Source organism: Sphaeroforma arctica (assembly GCF_001186125.1).
Source record: "Sphaeroforma arctica JP610 unplaced genomic scaffold supercont1.22, whole genome shotgun sequence".
In the NCBI taxonomy this organism is placed as follows: domain Eukaryota; class Ichthyosporea; order Ichthyophonida; genus Sphaeroforma; species Sphaeroforma arctica.
In genome coordinates, this window is record NW_014040536.1 from 160,044 (window position 1) to 182,079 (window position 22,036).

Consider the following 22,036-nt stretch of genomic DNA (forward strand, 5'->3'; position numbering starts at 1 on the left):
AACAGACACAGACACAGACACATACACAGACACAGAAACAACACACACACGCACACACACACACACATACATATATATAGGCATGCGAAGATATGTGTACGACTACATATGTAAATAATTAGCTTGTATTCGCACCCAAGTATCTACATTCACTGTACAGTGGCATGAATCTACAAGAAATACCTTATCAAATTTCGCCTTATCGGCGTCTAACTTTTCCTTTTCCCTTTCATGCGCCTCTCTATTGTAATTGATCTGTCGCCCGTATGAATCGGTCTGTGGTTTTTCTGCTGCCGTCCTGCCTACCCTTCTTTGGACGACATTTTCACCCCCTCTCGACTTATCATTTTCCTGTGTCTCTCTATCTTTCTCATCATGTATGGTTAATGCCTCTGAATCTCTGTGACGCCCGTCTTTATCCGACTCTGATCCCCCACTCTTTCTGCCATTCTTTTCTCTATTATTCTCACCTAGATCTCTTTGTTCACCTGGCCTATTGTCCTCACTAATGCTTCTCCTTCGACTACCCCCGCGGGCGACTTCGTTATCGCGCAAGCTTGTATCCTTCTCGCTCCTTCCACTTTTCTTACTACCACGTCTGCCTCTGTCATCATCCGCATAGGACGGCTTATCCTTGTGCCTACGACCACTATTTTCCGCGTCATCACTCCCGCGTTTCTCTTTTCGGTACCTCTCATCACGTTCACCCCCCTTGCCCTTGTCCCTCTTATCGGCTCCGTCTCTGTTAGTACTGTCATGTCGTCTCCGTCGTTCATCTCGGTGTGGACTTATGTGTCTATTTCTGTCATAGTTTCTATCTGACCTTCTATGTCCATTTCTGTCATCATCTTCATCTGAGCTACTCTGGCGGTGTTTGTCTCTCCGTCGTGAGCTATCTCTAGAAGAACTCCTGATTTTGGTTGAGGATTTGCACCTCCCTGACTCTTCTACATCCGAGCTTCTACCTCGATGGCGGCTTTCCCCACTCATTGTATACGATTGTGCTACTGAAATCGATAAATCTTTTAAATGCACATCCACCGAAACAATACGACAAGCAAATAAACACTGCTCTTGACTACAGCGTGTGCAGTGTATATTATCACAAGCGTCTCATGTATTTAGGAAAACTGAAAGCAAAAGCTTCTATATAGAACCATATTGTATCCATAGATAATTGTTTTATAAAAAAATAATTTCTACTAGTGACAGACTGGGGTATATTTCGCCGACACACACACCTTCGTGAATCCGGTGCATGTGAGCAAATTTTTGAGTCAGTATATATGTAAAAAAAAACCAAAAAACCAAAACACAAATAATTGAAGGCTATAGAGTACATATATGCATTGTTCTCAGTTGGCTATGATATATATACATATTTAGATGAATAGATTACGTCCAGTGGCAGTGTCGGCGTAATGAATATTTTGATTTATAGATATATGACTATGTGACGTATAACGGAGCAGTACAACACATTTAAAAAATTTACATAGACCGAGAGCTCTACCGGTCTTTTCGCAAGGGTTAGCTACAAGCTAAATTTATGCACTTACGTGCCAGAAATGTACAAGTCAGGTTCACAAATCGGTCTTTATTTTATACATACATACATACATACATACATGCATATATGCATACTAGCTCATACATACATACACATACACACACACACATATATATATATATACATACACACACACACACACACATATATATATATATATACATACACACACACACATATATATATTAGAAACATAAATATATAAATAGGCAGACGCACACACACACATACAGAAAAAGATACCGATACAAACACAGACACATAGGCACATATATATATATATATATGTATATTATATATATATACATACATATACATAAATATATATATTTATAAATATATACATCTATATATTTATAAATCTATATAAATATAAATCTATATACTTATATATATACGCTTATGTGCAGATAAAGACACACACACACACACACATACGTACATACACACACACGCACATATATATTTACACATATTTACACACACACACATATATATATACATATATATATATAAAGAAATATAAATATACATAGATACAATGTATATAAATACACACACGCACACACACTTATATATATTTAAATAAATACGTGTACACTCACTTACACACACACATATATATATACACGCTTATGTGCAGATAGAGACACACATACACACACAAGCACGCACACATCTATATATTTACACACACATATATATATATATATATAAACAAAGAAATATAAATATATAGATACAATGGATATAGATACAAACACGCACACACTTATATATATATATAGATTCATGTACACTCACACTCACATATATATACATACACATATATGTATACATACATGCATACACATATATACATACATACACATGTATACATGCACACATACATGTATATACAAACATACATACACACTGATATATACATGCATATATATATATATAAATATATAAGTATGGTAATATGTGTATATACTTAATATATATATATATGGAAAAGATACAGATATATATAATAAATATTTGACAAGCAAATCTTCTCATAAAACATGTATGACGTCCAACACTCAAGATCGCTAGTTCTTGCAAGCCGCTTAGGAGTGAACAGAATCAAAGTGATGGGATATTCATAATTCTCCCGTGAAAGTGCAATGAGAATATGCGTATTCGGCTGTTCACTCAAATGACTGTTGTTTCCTCATGCACACAAGCAGTGCTTATTTTATACACAGCGAAACCTCCAATATGTAAACATTCATTTCGACATCTCTAACAAAAACCCATAGCAACCAATTTTGATCGAATTAAGTACTATATAAGAGTATCTCCTTTGTATGGAATTCGACTGGCAATCTTGATGTGGTATTGTCGAGTTGATGAAGCTTCGGCTCGAACCAGTAGTCACTTTAGCGTGCGACAACGTGCCGATTCTGTAAACGCTTTACATTCCAGACTCACATGCCGTGCACGTCTGCTCAATATTGCAAATATAGCATTTAATAGACATTTTATAATTTGAAGGCCGCACTTGCATTATTTCTTCTTTCCTTTGGCGGTCCCTTAGCTGCAACAGTGCCCTTGATCTGCGATACAAATGCAAAAATTGAATCGAAATGAGAAGCCAGCGAAAACCTTGCATTCCCGATCACAGTACTCATGTGTAGTCGAGTAAAGCAATCGAAATAATCTGTCACAGGGTAGATTTGATACATTTCGGAAATAGCTCGATTCGATAAAATGAATGTCATGGATAAATCGTGATCATACAGAGACAAACATCGGCTCCTCCATTTTGCACTGACCATCGTGATTTCAACTAGAGGAACATGGAAAAATGAGAAATCACACGAATATAGACGAGCGCCATCATATACACCCCTAAATGAGTTGCATAGTGCACTAGCACCGATGGTAGGTGATGTGGAACACTCAAACACACTATACAGATGTGACAACCGTGGGCCATATATCAACAGTATTTGATACTTACTGTCGCTCGCGCTTCGTCCTGTAGTTGTGAGAAGAAGGCTGTGGAAGACTTGAGTGCACGTGTGTCCGCAGCAGGTTCAACAGACGAGGCACCCTTGACCTTGCCCTTCTTGATGTCGCTCATCGCCGATTTCTTGTTAAGTTTGTGTGCCAACGCCGGGTTCGATCTGTAGTGCGAAGTAGTGGTAGGATTACAAAGTGTGTTATTTGTCAATGTGCATACCTGTATGAGCACATATCCCTGCTTGTGCATATCATATACGATGGACTTGGAAATGAAGGTGGCTGACAGATGATAACAGATTAAATAAAAGCACACATGGAAACCGTGCTACCCGATATGTCTGTTGCAAGATGTAGAATGTCCATGCCATACAATCACACCACAATTACATTTACCAATCGATGTACCAATTTGTAACTATATATGTTCAAATATGTTATCTAGCAATCAGCTTCGAAAACTGCATGCATGACAACAAAAATTGTCAAACGATATGCATTTTTTTTCATAGAAATGTACTGCTGTATCTATGTTATTTGAACATACGCAAACACGTCTCTTAGGAAGTACAAAAATAACTGTATCGCGAATATATACCCAGAGATGTATGTCTAAATAAATATATCATTCTCACATACATACACATACCTATATTAATACATAAATGTAAATGCGCACACACACATATTTGATATATATAAACGTGTCTGATAGAAGAAAACGATGCACATGTAGTATTTGAGGACATGTATGAGTGTAAAGCATTATAAATGTACATTTATACATATAAAAAGATCAATACAGGAATAGTACACAGGTGTGCGTATTAAATACACACAAGACACGTCCAAAACATTCATTCAAAAGTTTACAGAACATCTATTCAAAAGAATATAAACCACACATACATACACATGAACAAAAAAATGATTACTCGTAATTACTGATATATATATTCGTCCTTACACAGATACACTCACAATCATGCATCATCAAAAAGCGCAACCTTCATATGGACAGAAACATACTTCTCCAACTTCTTCATCTTATCGTCTCTCTCCTTATTCTTCTGCCGTTTGTCGGCCTTCTTAGCCTTCCTCTCTCGGGCTCTATCACTCTCCGTCTTCTCATCGGCCCCCTTGAGCTCCTGTCTGCTCTTCCTGTACGCCTCTTCAGGCGCCAATTGCTGCACAGTGCTCGTTGCGGTGGGCAGTATCTCTTCCATAGCTAATGCGGGTTTGTTTACTATAATCTCGACGTCTTCCTTCGCTCGTGCTGGCGTGAAATGGAAGTTGGCCAAAGCGTCCAATTTACTACACAAGTGCATGTACATCTCAGTCACCTTATCCTGTGCAGCCTTAGTTTTGATAGCTGCCGCATCCGGAGCTCCTCCCACCTGTTGCATGTACTCCTCCTCATACACGTCCGCCAGACCCTTCTTGCTCTTCTCCATGTCCAGTTCGTAGTTCGCTCTCCGCGTCGTGTGTGTGGGCAAGGCTTCCTTCCTCTCAACATCGTCCCACACATCGTCTTTTATTCTTTGTCTAATCAAATCCTCGAGTGACTGTGTTACTTCTTCCGTAATCTCTGGCACCGGTTTCATCGTCGTGTCGAAATCCAAAACCTCTTGCAGTAGCGAATTTGTTTCTCTCGTCTTCGAGGTCGCCTCACCACTCATCTGCCATGACTTACTCTTCAGGTTGTTTTCTTCAATCTCTTTGATGCGCTCTCGCAATTTAGCTTGTTTCTTCTCAAACTCCGTAAGTTGCTCGCCCTCTTCCTCATCGTCGCTTAATAAATTACGCACAGTGCCTTCCTGTTCCTGCTCTTCACTGCCAATGTCACTGTCGCTATCACTATCGCTGTCAGTATCGCCATCAACATCGTTTTTATCCTCGGTTGTTTCGTGAACCTCCTCACTTTCATCATCATGATCAAAAGCAATTTCTTCGAATTGAGCGCTTGAACCTTTGGACTTTCTAGCCAGGCCCTTCGCATCTTCCTCCAAACCATCTGGCTTGTCAAAGAAATCACTGTATGATAAACCTTTCTTGGTGGTCTGTGCGTCATCGTTTTCTTCCTCGCCCTCTGATATAAACTCTTCATCCTCTTCCTCGCTATACGTAGCAAATAGATCAATATCGTTGTCATTGGCATTCAAAATATCCCCCTCTTCCCCTTCGCTGGCACTTTGTTTCTCCAAATCTAGGTCGTCCCCGTCACTATCACTCATCGCGTCTCCGCGCTTTTGGCGTTTATTTTCGAGTCTATCCATGTCATCTAAGAAGTTGTTCATCTCGCTCAGTTTGAAGAAATCGTCATCAGCCGCCGACTTCTTGCCTCGTTTCCGCTTCGGTTGCTGTGTATTGCTGTGACTAACATCTTCTAAGTCGTTTGCAACCTCCTCATCGTCATCGCCACTTGCCATCATCATACGCCTCCGCATACGTGCTGCGTCTTTTTCACTACTGTCACCAGTTGACATCTCCTCACTATCTACATCTTCACTATCGCTTTCACTCTCACTATCCTCTTCATCATCTGCCTGGGCGATCAGAATGATCCCCTCATTATGTGCAGTTTTAAGTGTTTTCTCTGTGCCTTGCTCTAAATAACTAGTCATAGGCTCATTTTGCATCTGTAGCTCTTCCCACAACATATCATTGTCGAAGCCTTGTGTTAATAAACACTCCAGAGGTCCCGCATGTGTATTTGCTTTGGCATTTGGATCGCGACTGACTGACTCTGATACTGCAAGGTCAAACATTTGTTGGGTCACTTTAAGGAGTTGCGCAGCGACGGATGCCTTGGGATTGACAAATACGGTAGGATCTACGAGCACATCATTGAGAACTGATTCAATTTCTTCCGACCCCAACACATCGGTGGGTACGGGCAGTGTACTTGAAACCACCATGATTGCTGAATATGTACGCTTGTCAAGATAGAGTGGGTAATTTCTATATTGTTTTCTGAAGTGCTATATATATATATATATTTATATATAAACCGGTAGTATTAATTTGTGTAGTTTCGGTTCTAAACACAGCCCCAATTACGGAGATGGCCACACAATTCAAAAACGCACGTCTCGACAGCAGTGTATACTACGAATGATCAAACTACCAGTATAGGCACACAAACGATTGAAAATCTTGTCTAACATACATACACTCTAAGGTGTATATCATGCCATTTACTGATGTGTATGATTGTATGATTGACTTCTGGTACGCACGTGTAAAAAGTTGTGACGCTGAGAATTGAGAATTTGAGAATTCTGTACTGTGCCGGCCTGTGCGACTTCAGTGCTATGGGTAGGGTAATTAAGGTCTTTTTTTTAGATTAGGGTTATTGAAGCTTTCTGTCCAAATTTGAGGTTCGGTATTAGCGCGGGATTTCGGGCTCTGGTGGAGTCGTGCTATAGATCACAAATAAATGTATGATATCTATTGAAATCAGATTTACAAGCTTCGCCAAAATAGATAAAAGAATACAGGCTGATGATGTTCATAGCACCACTGTAACAGGTCACAACACGTTAGCTTCAGGCGGTATAACCAGAGCCATCGTTTGGGAAGGTATATTGACACTTAGTTAGAGTACAATCGATATTTAAATCAGCATGACAGGCACTGCACCACTGAAGGTGGGGATCATAGGTTTAGGAGACATGGGCATTTTGTATGCCAAGCTATTTGCAGGCACAGGCTTAACGGTCGTTGCCTGCGATAGAGAAGAAAGATATGCAGAGTTGAAGGCTGATTTGACTGAGGTGGAAAACCTTGAAGTTGTCAAAGATGGTTTCGGCGTGGCTCGTTTGGCTGATTTGCTGATATTCTCCGTGGAGACAAGGGTGGTGGATGCCGTGGTCAAGCAGTATGGCCCAGGTACTTACAAGGATATATTTTATATACGATTATATACATTATCGTTCGAGTGTGTTTTATGCATGCTGTTTTTGCCATGTTCTATTGCAACAGCGACCAAAAATATATGACAAAACTCTTTCAAAGGTAGTATTGTTATTTCCCGCGGTGATTTCTTTGTTATAATGTATTTCGGGTGTTATATTCATGGTGATACCTGGTCAAGACTCAAGAGTCACCAAGTTTGACAATCTTCAAGAGTACTTACCGCTGGTTGTAGATATCTGCAAATATCATTTGACAAGTACCAAACGCTAGACTGGTCGTTCCACTATATTTGCGTTGCTCTATGGCTCTGCTCGAAAGCAACTGTCCAGAAATCAGAAAGATACATTCTTGTTATGTATCTACCATCAAATAAAATTCTCGTATCATTTTAAACAGTAAATATGTGCCACTGATACTGCCCTCAAATACTACGCGTTCATTTTGAGCAGCCGTGAAGTATGGATGTATCGTTGCTGGTCAAACGTCTGTCAAGGGACCGGAGATTGACGCGTTCGACAAGTACTTACCGTCGGATGTGAATGTCGTCACGTGCCACTCACTGCATGGTCCTGGAGTATCCCCCGTTGGTCAAACAATGGTGATTTTGTAGAAAGTCGGCATTTTGTATCGACACCCGTTTACTATGGGACAAATTTTATAAATGTGATCTCTGTGGGGTCGACGGTATACGTCAATCGTTGACGTAGGCGGCGTGTCTATTTTGGCTGTGTCTTCCTGGCAATGTCTGCATGCTCCACAGAAAGTGTAAGGTCTTAAATTTGTAGTTCAGACCGTGGTACTACATTTCGGCGTTCATATTCTGACTTTATTTGCCTCATATAATCGCGCGGCACAGGTTGTGATGCGACACCGTGCTTCGGATGAGGCTTTCGACACCGCTGTGTCTACCTACAAAATGCTGGGCTCAAAATTAGTCTTCATGTCTTGCGAGGAGCACGACAAAGTCACAGCGGATACACAGGTCGGTATGTGGCACAAGGTGCCCCCTTGACGTGATGCTGTCATTTACGATGTTAATTATCTAGGCGTTGTGTCGTGCTATGTCCGCGTCAATCACACGCTGTGAGCGAATATGTTCTGCGGGATGACTCCTTGCCCAGATGCTGATACATATGCAACAGCGTTCAGTGTATCCTTTACAAGGGAACCATAGTACGTACAAGATTGGCGATAATAGTGATCGTACGCGGTGACCGGATACTATCGCAGACTTCACTACTGAGCAAACGTATTCTCTTGCCTGGAAGCGTTTCCATCTCGTATGGACATGGTCGGCGTTACTCGTGAGATGGTATGCATCCTAGCACCCAAATCGCAGTATTATGCTACGCTCGTCGCTCATGCGACCTTTGCATGCGGTGAATTGATGCCCTACTCTTATTTGTGCGCCAACACTTGTCATTTGCTCATGTGACAGTTGATGTCAGCGTAGATGATGTTGTGACACTGTTCCGTGCATTCTATAGCACAATTTGAAATCTCATCATACGCGCTTCTACTCATACATGCCCACATATGGTGACTACGGAGCCACTTAATAGTCACACATCGGGCCGTGTTTTTTATCTTACTTTGCGACACAGACGTTTTTCATTAGACCTCCGCTCAGCGACATAGCCACGAAATATTCAATGTAATACATGCAGCATGCAGGTATACATGTTCTACTGCACTAGTACGTCTCGTCGCATTTTATTTCACCATGTGCCGCTTGGCAACGAATACTACACGTCGACGTATGTCACTTACACGTCTTTTCCTATTCTCACCTTTTGGACCAGGTAGCTACTCATCTGGGATTCCTTGCCATGGGTACGGCCTGGATGCACATGGGCCTATTCCCTTGGGAACATGCGGCCTTTCTAGGGGGCGTGGACAACGTCAAGATTCTTATGGCGCTGCGGATTTATAGCATGAAATCACACGTGTATTCTGGTATGTGCAGTTCGATTTAATGTAGAAGAAGTTACCAACTTACTGAAACTTCGCCTTGGCGTCAAAGTGATTGTATATCCAAGATTATGCGGAAGTTTCACTTACACAAATTGCTACTCGATATGCACCATGTGAATTAAATGGACAGGATTGGCGCTATTAAACAAACATGCAAAACGTCAGGCACTGCAGTATTCAAAATCTGTGACAGCGCTGTTGCAGTATATGATAACAGAGAATGAGGAAGCCTTCGCCAAACGGATACACGAGGTTTGTGTGTGTCTATGACAAACAAGGAGCCTATCTCGCTTTATTTGAACTAGTATGTCTTTGTTATCGTTATGGAATGCAGAACGTACCAATATTGGCATTCTGATTTTGTGTTGAATGATATGCTATCATGTTCCTAGTATCAGAATCATGATACTTTATCCTACCTGGAATTGTGATAAACTCAACATGCAATGAGCGAGCCGAATGCCCCATCTCGCAAAATATATAACCCTCTTTCTTTTGGGCAGTGCATTGAAGTATTTTAAATTGGTTTTCTATAGGCCGGTGATGCAGTATTCCATAATCTGTCAGCATCAACTCATGAAATTCGCAGAGAGAGCGATCTATTGCTTTCGGATGAGGTTCTTGGAGAGTACGGATTGGGCGTGATCCCGGCGGATCAGCGCACTCCAAATTCACACCTCAGCATCATAGCTATGGTGGACTGTTGGCATCAGGTATGTCTATGTGTAGATCACTGCCAGATTTACCTTTTTTGATATGTCTCAAGCCACTGAGTAGCGAATGCTTTGCAGCATATAGTGTCACCATAGATGTAGCGCACTTTCCTCTTCAATCCCGTGTACTTTGGACATTTTAAATCGTCTCTGGTTGTGGGCAGTATTGTAATAATACTACCCTTCGCCGCACTCGATATTGACATATATATTCACAACCTTACAGTTAGGGGTGAATCCATATAATAATCTTGCCTGTCAGACTCCAGTATTCCGCCTACGTCTGGGCATCGCTCAGTATCTATTCAAAGACAGAGCGTTGTTAGACGAGTCGATTAGATGCGCTGTGTATGCTAAGGTGTGTCCACTTACCCTTCGGTCTTGTACTGCAGGTCGCATTCAGTATTACGGATGCTCGAGAAATCTCTTCCAATTTGCGTGGTCTGTCTGTTTCACCGCCCGATCTTGATTGTTATTTAATTACACCAGTGTCCGGCTTGTGCATGACTCTTGGTTTTACTTGATCGGGGGGCGGGGAGATATTTCAATGCAACGCTCACGATTTCCCGAACGCATATGAAATGTAGGAGATCCGAGCCGATGACATGGAGTTCCATGCCGCCGTGAGAGAGTGGGTTACCATCATATGCAAAGGGGATGAAAGCGCGTACGAGCAGCAATTCAACGAGACTAGAAGGTGGGTACCGTCCATTAGGACAGATGTAGAGAATATTTACATAGGTCCTATAGGCGCATGCCAAGTACATTGGAGCGTGTGTCGCTAAAAATTTCCTTCCTATGCCATGCATTTGAATATCAATATAGTGCAATTGCCGAAGCGAATTACAGGTAAATATGAACGGCCGTAATGCTCTTGAATTCATTTTATGCGACACCTTGCAATGGTTTCGCCTATTGGAACTTTGAACCAACCTAAGCGGTGCAACAAATACTTAATTTGTGAACGGATGCGTAAAAGATAGATGCTGCGGCGACTGTAGTCAATTTACGTTGTTTATGAGGTTCTAATCGCTCTACTTACTATACAGCTTCTTCGAAGATAAACTGGTTGAAGGCAGAGAGGCAAGCAGTCGACTGATCAGCAAATTGATCACCGCACCACAGCCCAAAAGGTGATAAGTTATTTTCAGCAGAGATATTGAGACGTTGAAACTTCATGAGCGATGTTGAGGTAGAAGGCAGATGTTGAAGAATCTATTTGATGGCACTTCAAATAAGTGTGGTACATAATGGCAAATGGACAACCGATATGTCAAATCAGCAACTAGTACCGTTTCAGAACCTTGTATTAACTTGCTAGCATACTGTCGGTAGGTATAGCCGAGTCACAATCATAGTTTGTTGACGAGATGTTGGCAGGATTTTATAGTGAGAATACATCAGAAAAGTATTCACGCTATTAGGATTTTAAACGCCTGGTTGGTCGCATTTGGGATGCGTGCGTCTCGTACCTTTTTAGCAGCTGAACGACTAATAAAACCGCTTAAGTAGTATTTTTAATTGCGCGAGCTCGAAAAAGGTTCTGGAGAATCGAATTTGGTCGAAAGTACCTTCCATGCTTCTACGGCATTTTGTCCAATTAGCAGATATAATACTACATACATCAACCTGCGTGCTTGCACCGGCGGCGATATTATGAAGCTTTCAAATACAAGGTGCAGCATTTATGATGTTTGAACCGTTTGATTTGCCGCATGTTTACCTTGGCGAAGTCAATAGCTATATTGAAATCAAGGAAATCATCATTTTTTACTTTCGATGTTATGTTGCTTACAATCTTCCATCGCACCCGATTTGTATCCGACGAAATATACCATTAACAGGCCACTCTGCACTCATCCATAGATACAAATGTATGAAACGAGCCATATACAGTTTATATGATAGGGTTATGAAAATTGAAGGTGAATCATATTCCTGCTGCTGTACACGATTTTTGACGATGTCTACAACGCTATTTTATCTGAGACCGAGCCTCTATGAAGCCGATTGAGAAGGGGTGCGAAATGTTCTTGTTCCGAAGTTTTCGAACACATATTATCTAGTTTTGGGAGTTGTTCATCCTAAATATGAAAGCTAACTTCGATAAAATACTATCATAATCTGTATCAACCCGGCTGCACGCGTGTAGGCTGAATGTGTCTGATATGCTATACAATGCCCGACACCGTTTGCCATTCTCAATCCATTCTTGTTGCAAGCACAAGAGAGTTATGATACAGGTTTCCTTCATTTATCTTTATTCTAAGCATGTATGGTAGTCCCAACTTACAGGCTGCGGGTATAAACCGAGAGTGGATTTAAATTTTGGCACGTCTTCACCTACGAAGTGTATTTTCTGCACACACTGTGCCGACAGTAGCATGCCCGCGGCAATGGCAAGAGATCCTCTCCTTGACCCAACCTCAGCTATGGGCTGTGAACCGTGACCTTCAGCATCCTTTGTACCTACATTCCCATTACTCGACTTATTATCGGCAGATAAGGCGTTTTTACTATGCCCGACTTCCAATTGATTGTCAAGTAGCACGTCGGCGCGTTGATCCATTAAATCATCTGACCCCTGGATAGGAAGGTGAGTGGACAATGAAAATCATCAATATGGTGCTGGAAATTAACATAGTGAGATCACACACATAAGGCAGCATCAGTCAGTAGATTCAAATCGACTCGCTCTAATGGAACACAAAACCGAATTGCACCATAGTAAGTCATTTAGTATTTTCAGTTCGCTTAACGCACCCACGCGAAGATATAACATGGCATGCGCGTGCGAGCGATTCGGAAGTGGGTCTGCGTTACCTCTACTATTGAACTGTCGTCATCCTCTCCCTGTACGCCCTCGGCATCCGATATGGGTGACGTGGACGCAGCTGGAGGACCAGTTGTGGTGAGTGCATTTGTGCCATCGGGCAGTTTATCGTCAACAACCTACGGGGTATGAGGAAAGACAATGTTATCACTCAAAGTTGACAAATGAGAGTTCTCAAAAGGAGTTCCTTGCTGGAAATAGTCCATATCTAATCAGGTACCTCTCAAGTAAGATCGCACGAGAAAAAAAAATACGAATATCAGAAAAAATCCAACAATTTACAACAAATGCGCAATACCACCAAATTATCGCTCGTGTATGCGCAGAATCAAGGTTACCTCTTCTACATCGCGGATACTCATTCGTTTCTGCGGTTTCGTCTCATGTGACGTGACTGGTTTGCCACTGTCTACCGGATATTCACCTATCCAGAAGAAAGATCATCAATTAAAAACACTGCGTGAGAAAATGAAGTATGTACATGCAATGCGGGAGAAAAACCGGTGAAAGAATCGATGCATGGTAATGTTAACAAGGGAAGCTTCAAGACAGAAGCTTCACTACACACACAACCAAATCAATTATTTGATGCGTGTCGACGCTATGGCGCCGAGATTCGAATGATTTAAGGTACTCCGCATACCATTTTTACCGTTAATAACTCCATTAAGCTCCAAATTGTCAACCGTTTCGGTAGCAGGGCCCGCTAGCAAGCATACTTGTATACGCGTCGGACTTTTCGGTGAAATGTAAGTCCTGGATTTTAATTAAAAGATTAAAAGAGCATTTACTTGAACAAACAAAACTTGTACATACAAGCACCGGAAGTGCATGTGCATCGAGGTGCGGTTAGCGCAACAATAGACTCATTTGCATTCGTTTTGAAGAAATGTGTGGCAAACCGACTACAGACTTCTACAAGATCAGGGATTAAGTATGTACAGTAGAAATTCCATTAATGGTCTAAATTGTATGCGCTTGGTTACTACATGTGTACGTTGCTGATGCGCCGCTTAATGACATCGATATTCGAGAAGCATGCAGCGCAGCACTGCTGGGCACTGAACGTAATTTACACACCTGTAAAACTGGAGTAATTCATCCTTTGTTCTCTTCTTGAGCTCTCCGGTTTCTAAAATAGAGCGCTGGAAGTGATATTGCTGATCTAAAATCTCTGACCAGTATTTATTAGACTCCTGCGACATGGACTGTTGCAATGGATATAGAAAATTGTTTCGAATCAGCCTATAGTATATACATTGCATAGACATCCAAAATAATTTATGGCAGTAATGAAGATCTATTCGTGCACCAGACGGTAGCGCTTATCGCAAGAGGTCGCCACCAATTGCTCCTGCACATACAGTGACTGCATGGTCATGGATACACACATACCTTCGGTTTCTCTAGTTTCTTCGCGGCTAAGGTTTCCACATGTTTCCTAAATGTTTCTTCAGTCATATTGCTAATGAGCTCATCGACACTCCCAAGGAAGACATCTGTAGAACAAGACATTGAGCACGGTCCATGTTGGTGCGATAATTCTAAAACTTTCCAATGAAATTAATATTAAAAGTACTTCGCAGGTGTAAGACTTGAATAAACAAGTCTCAAATGCACGAACATATGGTGTAATGAAACCTTCCAATAACGATGCACGCATTGCAACAATCCAATTCCAGACAGAACTTGATTGATATTACCAACTCGAGATGCGAGGAACTCTGGTTGCTTTGATCCCTGAATTATAAATCGCATTCCATTGACTCCGTGTTGCCTTCGCAAACCGGCGTGGACGATATAACCTGGCATCGAGAGGTACATTTCGAAAGTGGTTAGTGCTTATGGCGGTCATTTAAGTTTTTTTCGCGCTTAATTTACTGATCGTGAAGCGGAGAATAAAGTGTCAATAATTGGCCCGGATTCAACACGGCCACACCACGGATTCTACTTGTCCTGGGGCTGCACAATGATAAAAACAATCTTGAGATGCAAAACTATAGCCCAAGAAAAAGTACTTCATATTGCAGGACAGAACAGATTGTCAGCTTTGAGTATTCATTCAATTACAACACACCTAATTGTTCGTTGGTGCGGAGTTGATTGAAGTAACTCTCATGTATGCACTGATTAAACAGTTCTATTAACACATTCTTCAGGGTAGAGTCCAGCCCAGTGACAACGTACACCTCGGTGGCGGTGACATCCAAATGTTTTGTCTCGATTTTCTTGTGAACATATTGGTAACCTTCTTCAAATCGCACGTGGCGATGCCTTTCCAGCTCACTCGGTTGCAGGCCAGTCCCGGACAAACAAACTCTCTCCAATTGCGGGATAAAATCTGCTTAAGCAACGAAGAAATTAGAGACTATCCAAGGAAAAGTATATACTTTTCCTTTCACTTGTATTCTCTGTGAAATAAATAAATAAATAGAATTCCCTGTTGTTTACGTTGTGCTGAATACTACACTGAGCTGATAGTGCCCAAAGCAACGATAGCACACGCCACATACACGATCATGCGCACTAAGCACACCGGATCAGGGCAGAAGACTCACCTCTCGCTTCTTTCCGTGTGAAGTTACCATGCACAAATGATTCTACTTGCACACGACTGAGCAGATCAGGGAGGAATGCTCTGAGATCATCGGGTGTGATGCTCTGAAGGACATTGAGCTTCTGAGCATGAGTCCAGAGTTTCTCATTGCTGAGCAGATGTGAACTGTATATGCAATGATGGTAGGGTTGTTCGGCTTCGAAATTGCTGTACTGCTGCCGTGCCTGTTATACATCAAATAAACGCTTTCACAGGTCAGTAACTAAACTATAGTTTAAGCAGGCAGGAAATGCAGGCCTCCCGATGCCTTCACAATGTACTGGTTACACATACTGCGAAGAGTCTCAATGTAACGTTAAAATGAATTCATGGCGTTACGCATGTACGCGCAAGAGCAATTAAGCTAAACAGCGGGGCAGAAATATTCATTGAACATTTTCTCGCTTCCGTACCGGCGGAATAAACTGATTCCTTCGATGATTTTTTTTTAACGCAACCTTCTGGGATTTTTGAGAACACATCAAATTCACACCAGACATTTCATTGAATCTAAGCACAGGGCCCTACTAAAACCGAAACAGGCGTCATGGGGTGAGTTGGAGCCGGAGGAGAATAAGTCAGTATGCACAAACAATTAGGTTACCCAGCGTATTCTTATGTGCTCGAAATATACTATATACAAGGTATAAATATAGTGGAACTGTCGTGTTCTCAGCAGAAAAAGATCTGGCGGTACATCTAGGCTAATCCAAAGCAAAGACCGGTCGCGGTGTTCCCATCGCTTGACAAATAAATCACAATATACCTGTTCGCGTAAAACCTCAAATCGGGTGTCTTCGAATGAGAAATTGGCTATTTTGTCGATGATCATGTCCAGCAGTACACCTAGCCTGCGAATGTATCGAAGAAACTGTTTAGGGCCAAATTCGCGATACACCAAGAGTCACACTAGTGGCTTTGGAAACTGAAAGTAGCTCATGCGTGCTAGAATTGAAAGCACTACTTTATATAGGCTGCCAAAATTGTAGTTGACAATAGATATCATATTGCAATTGCTCCAACTGTGGATGTGTGAGTTTGGAACCTGAAGAACGATGCACGCACAGAAAATTGACACGCTACCAACTTACTTGTGAGTGTATCCCTTCACGTGGAAAGAAATCCCGTACATTGAGTTGTCGAATGCGTAATCGAGGCCACCAAGGGCTGCAGCGTACGTTATCTCTGATAAGTCATCCTGCATCGGCAAAATACAAGTGTGTGTTACCTACATATATGAAAATGAGTATACCACACACATGCAAACAATAGATAAGTCAAATGAAGGCATAATATAAGACAGATATAGGAAAGTGTCCATCACAAAAGCGTAGCGACTGTTCCAACTAGAAATCGGGTCGAGGCAGAACAATTCACAGCGCCGGTCCATGGTGTAGCAGTGCAGTACCCGAGTGAGCGTAACCTCTCGCAACCATGATTGTGTAACTGTGTCTAGCAAAAGCCAATTTCTTGAGTGCGGCAATAATTATAACGCACACAAGCGATCACTATCGACATACCTTCAGCAATTCGGCGAATAAATTGGTGAACACACAGTTTAACGGTGTAACGTATGCGAGAGGACTCACGAGATCGCAGTACAAACGACCCTTGGGCAGAAGAAACGTGTCATCGTGTTTGTGCCACAGCCTGACCGTATTTGTCTGTGCAATCATACTCGGGACCTCTCGATCCTGAAAGTGGCGAATGTATGCATCATCGTGTCAGCAAGGAACGCATATGTACCCCGAGAAGCTAATTTCATATATGGGAATTCACAGGCAAAGCTAGAAGTGTATATCAGACTTTTAGGGAACAACAATAGCGTTCGCGAAAGACTGCAGCGAAAAGCAGGGCACGACAATAAACTTTGACCGGTATCACTTACATGCTCATCTCTCTCCTTGATGGTGAAGTCTGATGGGATTAAGTTGTTGGGCTCTGGCAGTATGAGGGCTTCATGAAGCCCACAGCTTACCCATGCCTATTTTTGGAGTTCAAAAACTTTGTCAGTGTCATACAATTCGGGGTCTCACTTCTACCCCACACAGACAGATGAGTTTATCATATACATAATGAACAGCTGGTCATAAGAAATTCGTGCACTGATATGCATGCACAACAGGCACAGACAATCGACGGTCGCACATATCTTCGTCAATAATATACTCGCGGGTTCAATGGAAGGCACTTAATGCACATTTGTACATTAAGATGAATCTGAGGGGCTGTAGGTCCATGTCGTAGACGAATTCGACCGGTCGAGACGAAAACAAGAGTCAATACACCATGGAATATAACCCCCCCCCCCCCCCCCTTCGTTTTTAAAACACACTGACAGCTAGCAGAGGACCACAGAATGCTGCAAACAATTCAGTAGCTCATAACATCTTGCGTCCTTACCTTCACAACATTTTCATCCAGCGGCGAATTATCGTATTTCGTTCCATACCATTCCTCCGATGTTTGTGCAATGTCTCCAAAAGTGTTCGCCACCACAGTCATCCTGTTTAACCCCAAGTGATGTTTAGTGGTGGGATTCGAATAGGTCGCACCAAATATAACAGAATCCATTATTGTGGGGGGCAAAGGGTCTTGCCGACTTTAGACCATTATTTTACTACTTCACACTGTATCTCTAAATTACAGTGTTTATGTAAACACCGTGGATGCGGTGGTTTTAGCGAACATACACTTATACCAGCACATACCTGCAGTTGAGGGGACTCATTAGCGAAAGAAAGTGCCTGATAGCCTCGGGTTTGTACTCGAACAGCAGATAGGCACCGGAGATAACATGTTCGGCGGGATAGTGCTGTGCATACGCGAGACAGACAAGAGGATGTGAGGGCGTTATAGCACAATACACCTAGTGCGAGAAAGCTGTTGGTGGTAGACCAAACACGCGACAAAACAGAGCAAAAAAAGTTATGTTGTCATCAATAGCAGACAGGATCAAACAAGCTGGGACGTTGCCTCCACCGAAGCAACTCTTCGTATCAAACTCGGCGTATAGTCATAAAATCTGCTCACAAATAGTAAGCATGTAAAGAAAAGCAATACACGCCCGAAATCTTACATGCATGTTGCTAGCTGTGGACGACACGTACGACGAAGGCGACTCCTTGTCCTTGAAATCCAACTGTATACGACACAGGCTGGCACATTCCTCGTGAATCCACTCCTCCACACCCGACTGTTTGATTAACTCGATGTACTGGAACAGAAGTGTGCCGATGTCGTTGACGTGTTCTGTGATGGAGGCGCGTAGTTAGAGTGGTCGCTATATCTACCATGCAGTAAATCTGAGCTAGTATATGTAACAGACTACGAGCCAAAACAAAATTTACTTCCACTCAAGCACCAGAGTTTGCAAAGGTCTAGATAGCTCATGGCCAGATGACAAAGCACCGTACCACCACGAGATCAATTCAAAAACTCTTTCTATGAACTACCTGCTCTCCTTCAGTAGAGAGTTTGCCTGTGCGACTTCATAAACAGATACGACACAAAAGCGACACACTCTACCCATATCAACTCCGAATACGTCTGTATGCTCAAACACTCCGAAGCCTTCAGCTCGCAAGAATATGCCCCTGAACTGTACGACATGCAGAATGGCATTCCTCGACATACATTCCCCAACCCTTGATACAAGTCCCACTTATCCCGTTCCTCTTCGATTACGTCCACAAAAGCTATAGCTCAGCGGAATAGCACTCGATATAGACCACACTTACCTAGTCCAACCTCGGTGACGTCCACTGTAATCTTGAACACTCCGAAACCATTAGCCCTGCGAGAGTCGCCTGCCATGGTCGACAGCGCCCAACCTTTTGCTTTAAGCACCGACAAGAGACTGCCGGGGCCTTCATGTCCGATCAGATGCGCTATGTATTGGGTGGGCTGGACAAAGGTACGGAGATTAGTCTATATGCCTAAGGATGTAGTGCATACATGCTTCTATGGCGCGAAAGGAATCCTACTACTGAACATTTTGTTGCGCTGTGTATCGAGGTGGCGGGATGACAAAGCTGGAAGCACTTTCATTTTTATTATAAAGGGCTAAAAATGCAGACAGGTGAGACTAAAACGCACTACTGCAGTATACACTTGCATTACAAACAGTGCTGTTTGGTGCAAATGTATTCTTTTACATTTTGAGTATTAAGACAAGAACCATCGTGCACATAAAAATCTTGCACAGAAGGACCACGTTCAGCACACGATTCGATAATACAAACAAGTACGTACAAAAGGCACGGGCTGTAAACCGTTCCTTTGCGCATAACCGGCTGTCTCATATTCCTTGCTCAGAAGAAATAAACATATAGCTGGATCAATCACAATCTTTGCCACTCGATGTACCGCAGTAACATGTGGTTGAGGATACAATCGAGCTCTATGACACAATGCGTCTAACATAGATATATTTCGTTCACTCGAATCCAATTACGAGATTGTGCACACCAGGCGAAACGCATGATGACTAGCATTCTAACACACCTTGGATAAGTAGTGCACTTGAGAGTCTCCAATGGGGAAAGAAAATGTTACGCGCCTGAACTCCTTCACTGGTAGCACTCTGAACAATCGCTGCAGCTGGTCTGGTCCATAAACATCATCCGGCCATACATCCACCGTGCGATTCTTTCATGGCAAACATTGCAAAAGGTTGGAATATACAAATATTAGCGAATCATACGATTCTATCGTAGTAAGCAATTCCCGGTGTTCGATAAGGCCTATATGAGCATGTCGGATAGTAACAAATTGACTAAGCACGCCATGAACTCGTGCATTTCCTAATCATGATGGCAATATGCTGGTAGCTGTGCACATACACACACGTCGTTATTAAAGGTACCATAGCGCTAATATGGTAATATGTACTTGTGTGTATGCTCAGTATACTTTGTTTTCAACCTGAATCATCAAAGAATCGACTAACGGACAACAATTGCGGATAATGATATTTAGACCCGCGTACTTGTTTACAGCGAATAATGATAAATAGACCCGTGTACTTGTTTACAGTCTATTCTTTTAAACAAGACGACAATCAACACTTGAATCCTACACACAACGAATCTCAGATACCAATATGTCTTTATCCCATCACAACTCTAGGCGCTTAGGCTTTCTGGGATTACGTACAACCGGACAACTTACTAGCGAGCATAAAAAATAAATGTCTTCCAACAGATGAGCGACAATGAAGTCAGGGCGTGCAGGTGAATGCAGCGGTACACAATTCCTCAGTGGAAAACTGATAACTCTCACGGAGGCGCAGGCTTACCGTGTTTTTTATATCAGAGAACTTGTCCAAAACCAGTATTCGAAGTTCTTCCAACGATTGCCTGCCCACGATGCAGAGTGTCATGATATTTGACGAGTAGTGTCCATGGTAGAACTTGATTAGCTCGTCTCGCACATCAACCCCTCTAGCCTTGGGGCCGTCACCAAGTGTTTCGAGATTGCCTACGTTATGATTGTGTTGATGATCAGACGCTGAACAACAAAGAGTGCATAACCTAGAGATTCTGGCAAAGCAAGCGGCCACAGAGGGCGCAGTAGACAGATCAAAACTATACAAACCTGGCATAATAACCATATATGTAAACGCTCAGACTCTACAGCACACTTTCCAGTAGAACATGCGAGCATAAACTACCTGTGCCGAATCGATTGTAAACGTGATCTGGATTCGACGTCGACTTATCTAATTGGTTCAATCGCCACACATCCTGATTTATGTTTTTCTCGTGCTCTGAATTCACGGCCTGTATCTCCTTATCTTTGGAGGACTCCAAGAATAGCGGGTGGATGAAGAACTGCGACCAGCTGCACAATACAATAAACGTCGATATATGAGTACATAACCTTCTTACACGTTCCAACGGCGCATACAAACGGAATAGCGCACGGCCACAACCGACATAGAACTAGTCCTTGCATAGAGTAGCAACAGAGTCACTGGTGAACGACAAGCAGAACGACAACGAAACGCAGCAACAAGCTGAACGATTAAGAAGTGCAGCAATCATACCACCGTGATATACTCATCCGAACACAGTAGGGCCAACGAGCTAAAGATTCAATACTTACATGTCAACAGCCTCTTCCAGCCACTGATGTTGCACATCGAAGTAGTAATTCGTGTGATCCGTGCTCGTGTATGCATTTGATGAACCACCGTGCCGAGCAAGGTACTGTAGTATATAAGAACCCAAAAGTAAGGAATAGTTTAGTACTCCACAACTCGCAAATCAACGCGCAGCACAAATCATAGCACTGTTAAATACGAAAATGCAATTTTAATATATGTAATATATTTATATATATATATATATATATATATATAATAACAATAATATAATAATAATAGTAATATATATATATATATATATATATATATATAATAATAATAATAATATATA

The 22,036-nt window shown here is 42.1% G+C and overlaps 4 protein-coding genes across 4 annotated transcripts; 1 reads left to right on the forward strand and 3 right to left on the reverse strand.

Moving 5' to 3' along the window:
* Positions 1–102: 102 nt before the first annotated feature.
* Positions 103–1,111, reverse strand: SARC_00658 (hypothetical protein; the record flags this gene model as incomplete). The annotated part of the gene is made up of 1 exon (XM_014305650.1): positions 103–1,111. The coding sequence occupies exon 1, from the start codon at positions 988–990 to the stop codon at positions 103–105; it is 888 nt and encodes a 295-aa protein (XP_014161125.1). The 5' UTR covers positions 991–1,111.
* Positions 1,112–3,063: 1,952 nt separating this feature from the next.
* SARC_00659 (hypothetical protein) lies at positions 3,064–6,488 on the reverse strand. Its single transcript, XM_014305651.1, has 3 exons — positions 4,592–6,488; positions 3,561–3,726; positions 3,064–3,153 (listed from the first exon to the last, which is right to left on the reverse strand). Exons 1-3 carry the CDS (start codon positions 6,478–6,480, stop codon positions 3,079–3,081), a joined length of 2,130 nt encoding a protein of 709 aa, XP_014161126.1. The 5' UTR covers positions 6,481–6,488; the 3' UTR covers positions 3,064–3,078.
* Positions 6,489–7,039: 551 nt separating this feature from the next.
* Positions 7,040–11,681, forward strand: SARC_00660 (hypothetical protein). The gene is made up of 9 exons (XM_014305652.1): positions 7,040–7,453; positions 7,930–8,078; positions 8,337–8,462; positions 9,283–9,436; positions 9,585–9,706; positions 9,991–10,167; positions 10,394–10,525; positions 10,755–10,864; positions 11,217–11,681. Exons 1-9 carry the CDS (start codon positions 7,189–7,191, stop codon positions 11,302–11,304), a joined length of 1,323 nt encoding a protein of 440 aa, XP_014161127.1. The 5' UTR covers positions 7,040–7,188; the 3' UTR covers positions 11,305–11,681.
* Positions 11,682–12,407: 726 nt separating this feature from the next.
* Positions 12,408–21,724, reverse strand: SARC_00661 (hypothetical protein; the record flags this gene model as incomplete). Its single annotated transcript, XM_014305653.1, has 21 exons — positions 12,408–12,751; positions 12,991–13,119; positions 13,339–13,424; positions 13,644–13,756; positions 14,081–14,208; positions 14,396–14,499; positions 14,704–14,805; positions 15,078–15,341; positions 15,559–15,781; positions 16,363–16,447; positions 16,688–16,794; positions 17,117–17,290; positions 17,485–17,580; positions 18,000–18,102; positions 18,308–18,411; positions 18,676–18,848; positions 19,337–19,502; positions 20,103–20,246; positions 20,896–21,077; positions 21,271–21,440; positions 21,705–21,724. The coding sequence occupies 21 exons, from the start codon at positions 21,722–21,724 to the stop codon at positions 12,428–12,430; spliced, it is 2,997 nt and encodes a 998-aa protein (XP_014161128.1). The 3' UTR covers positions 12,408–12,427.
* Positions 21,725–22,036: the final 312 nt, after the last annotated feature.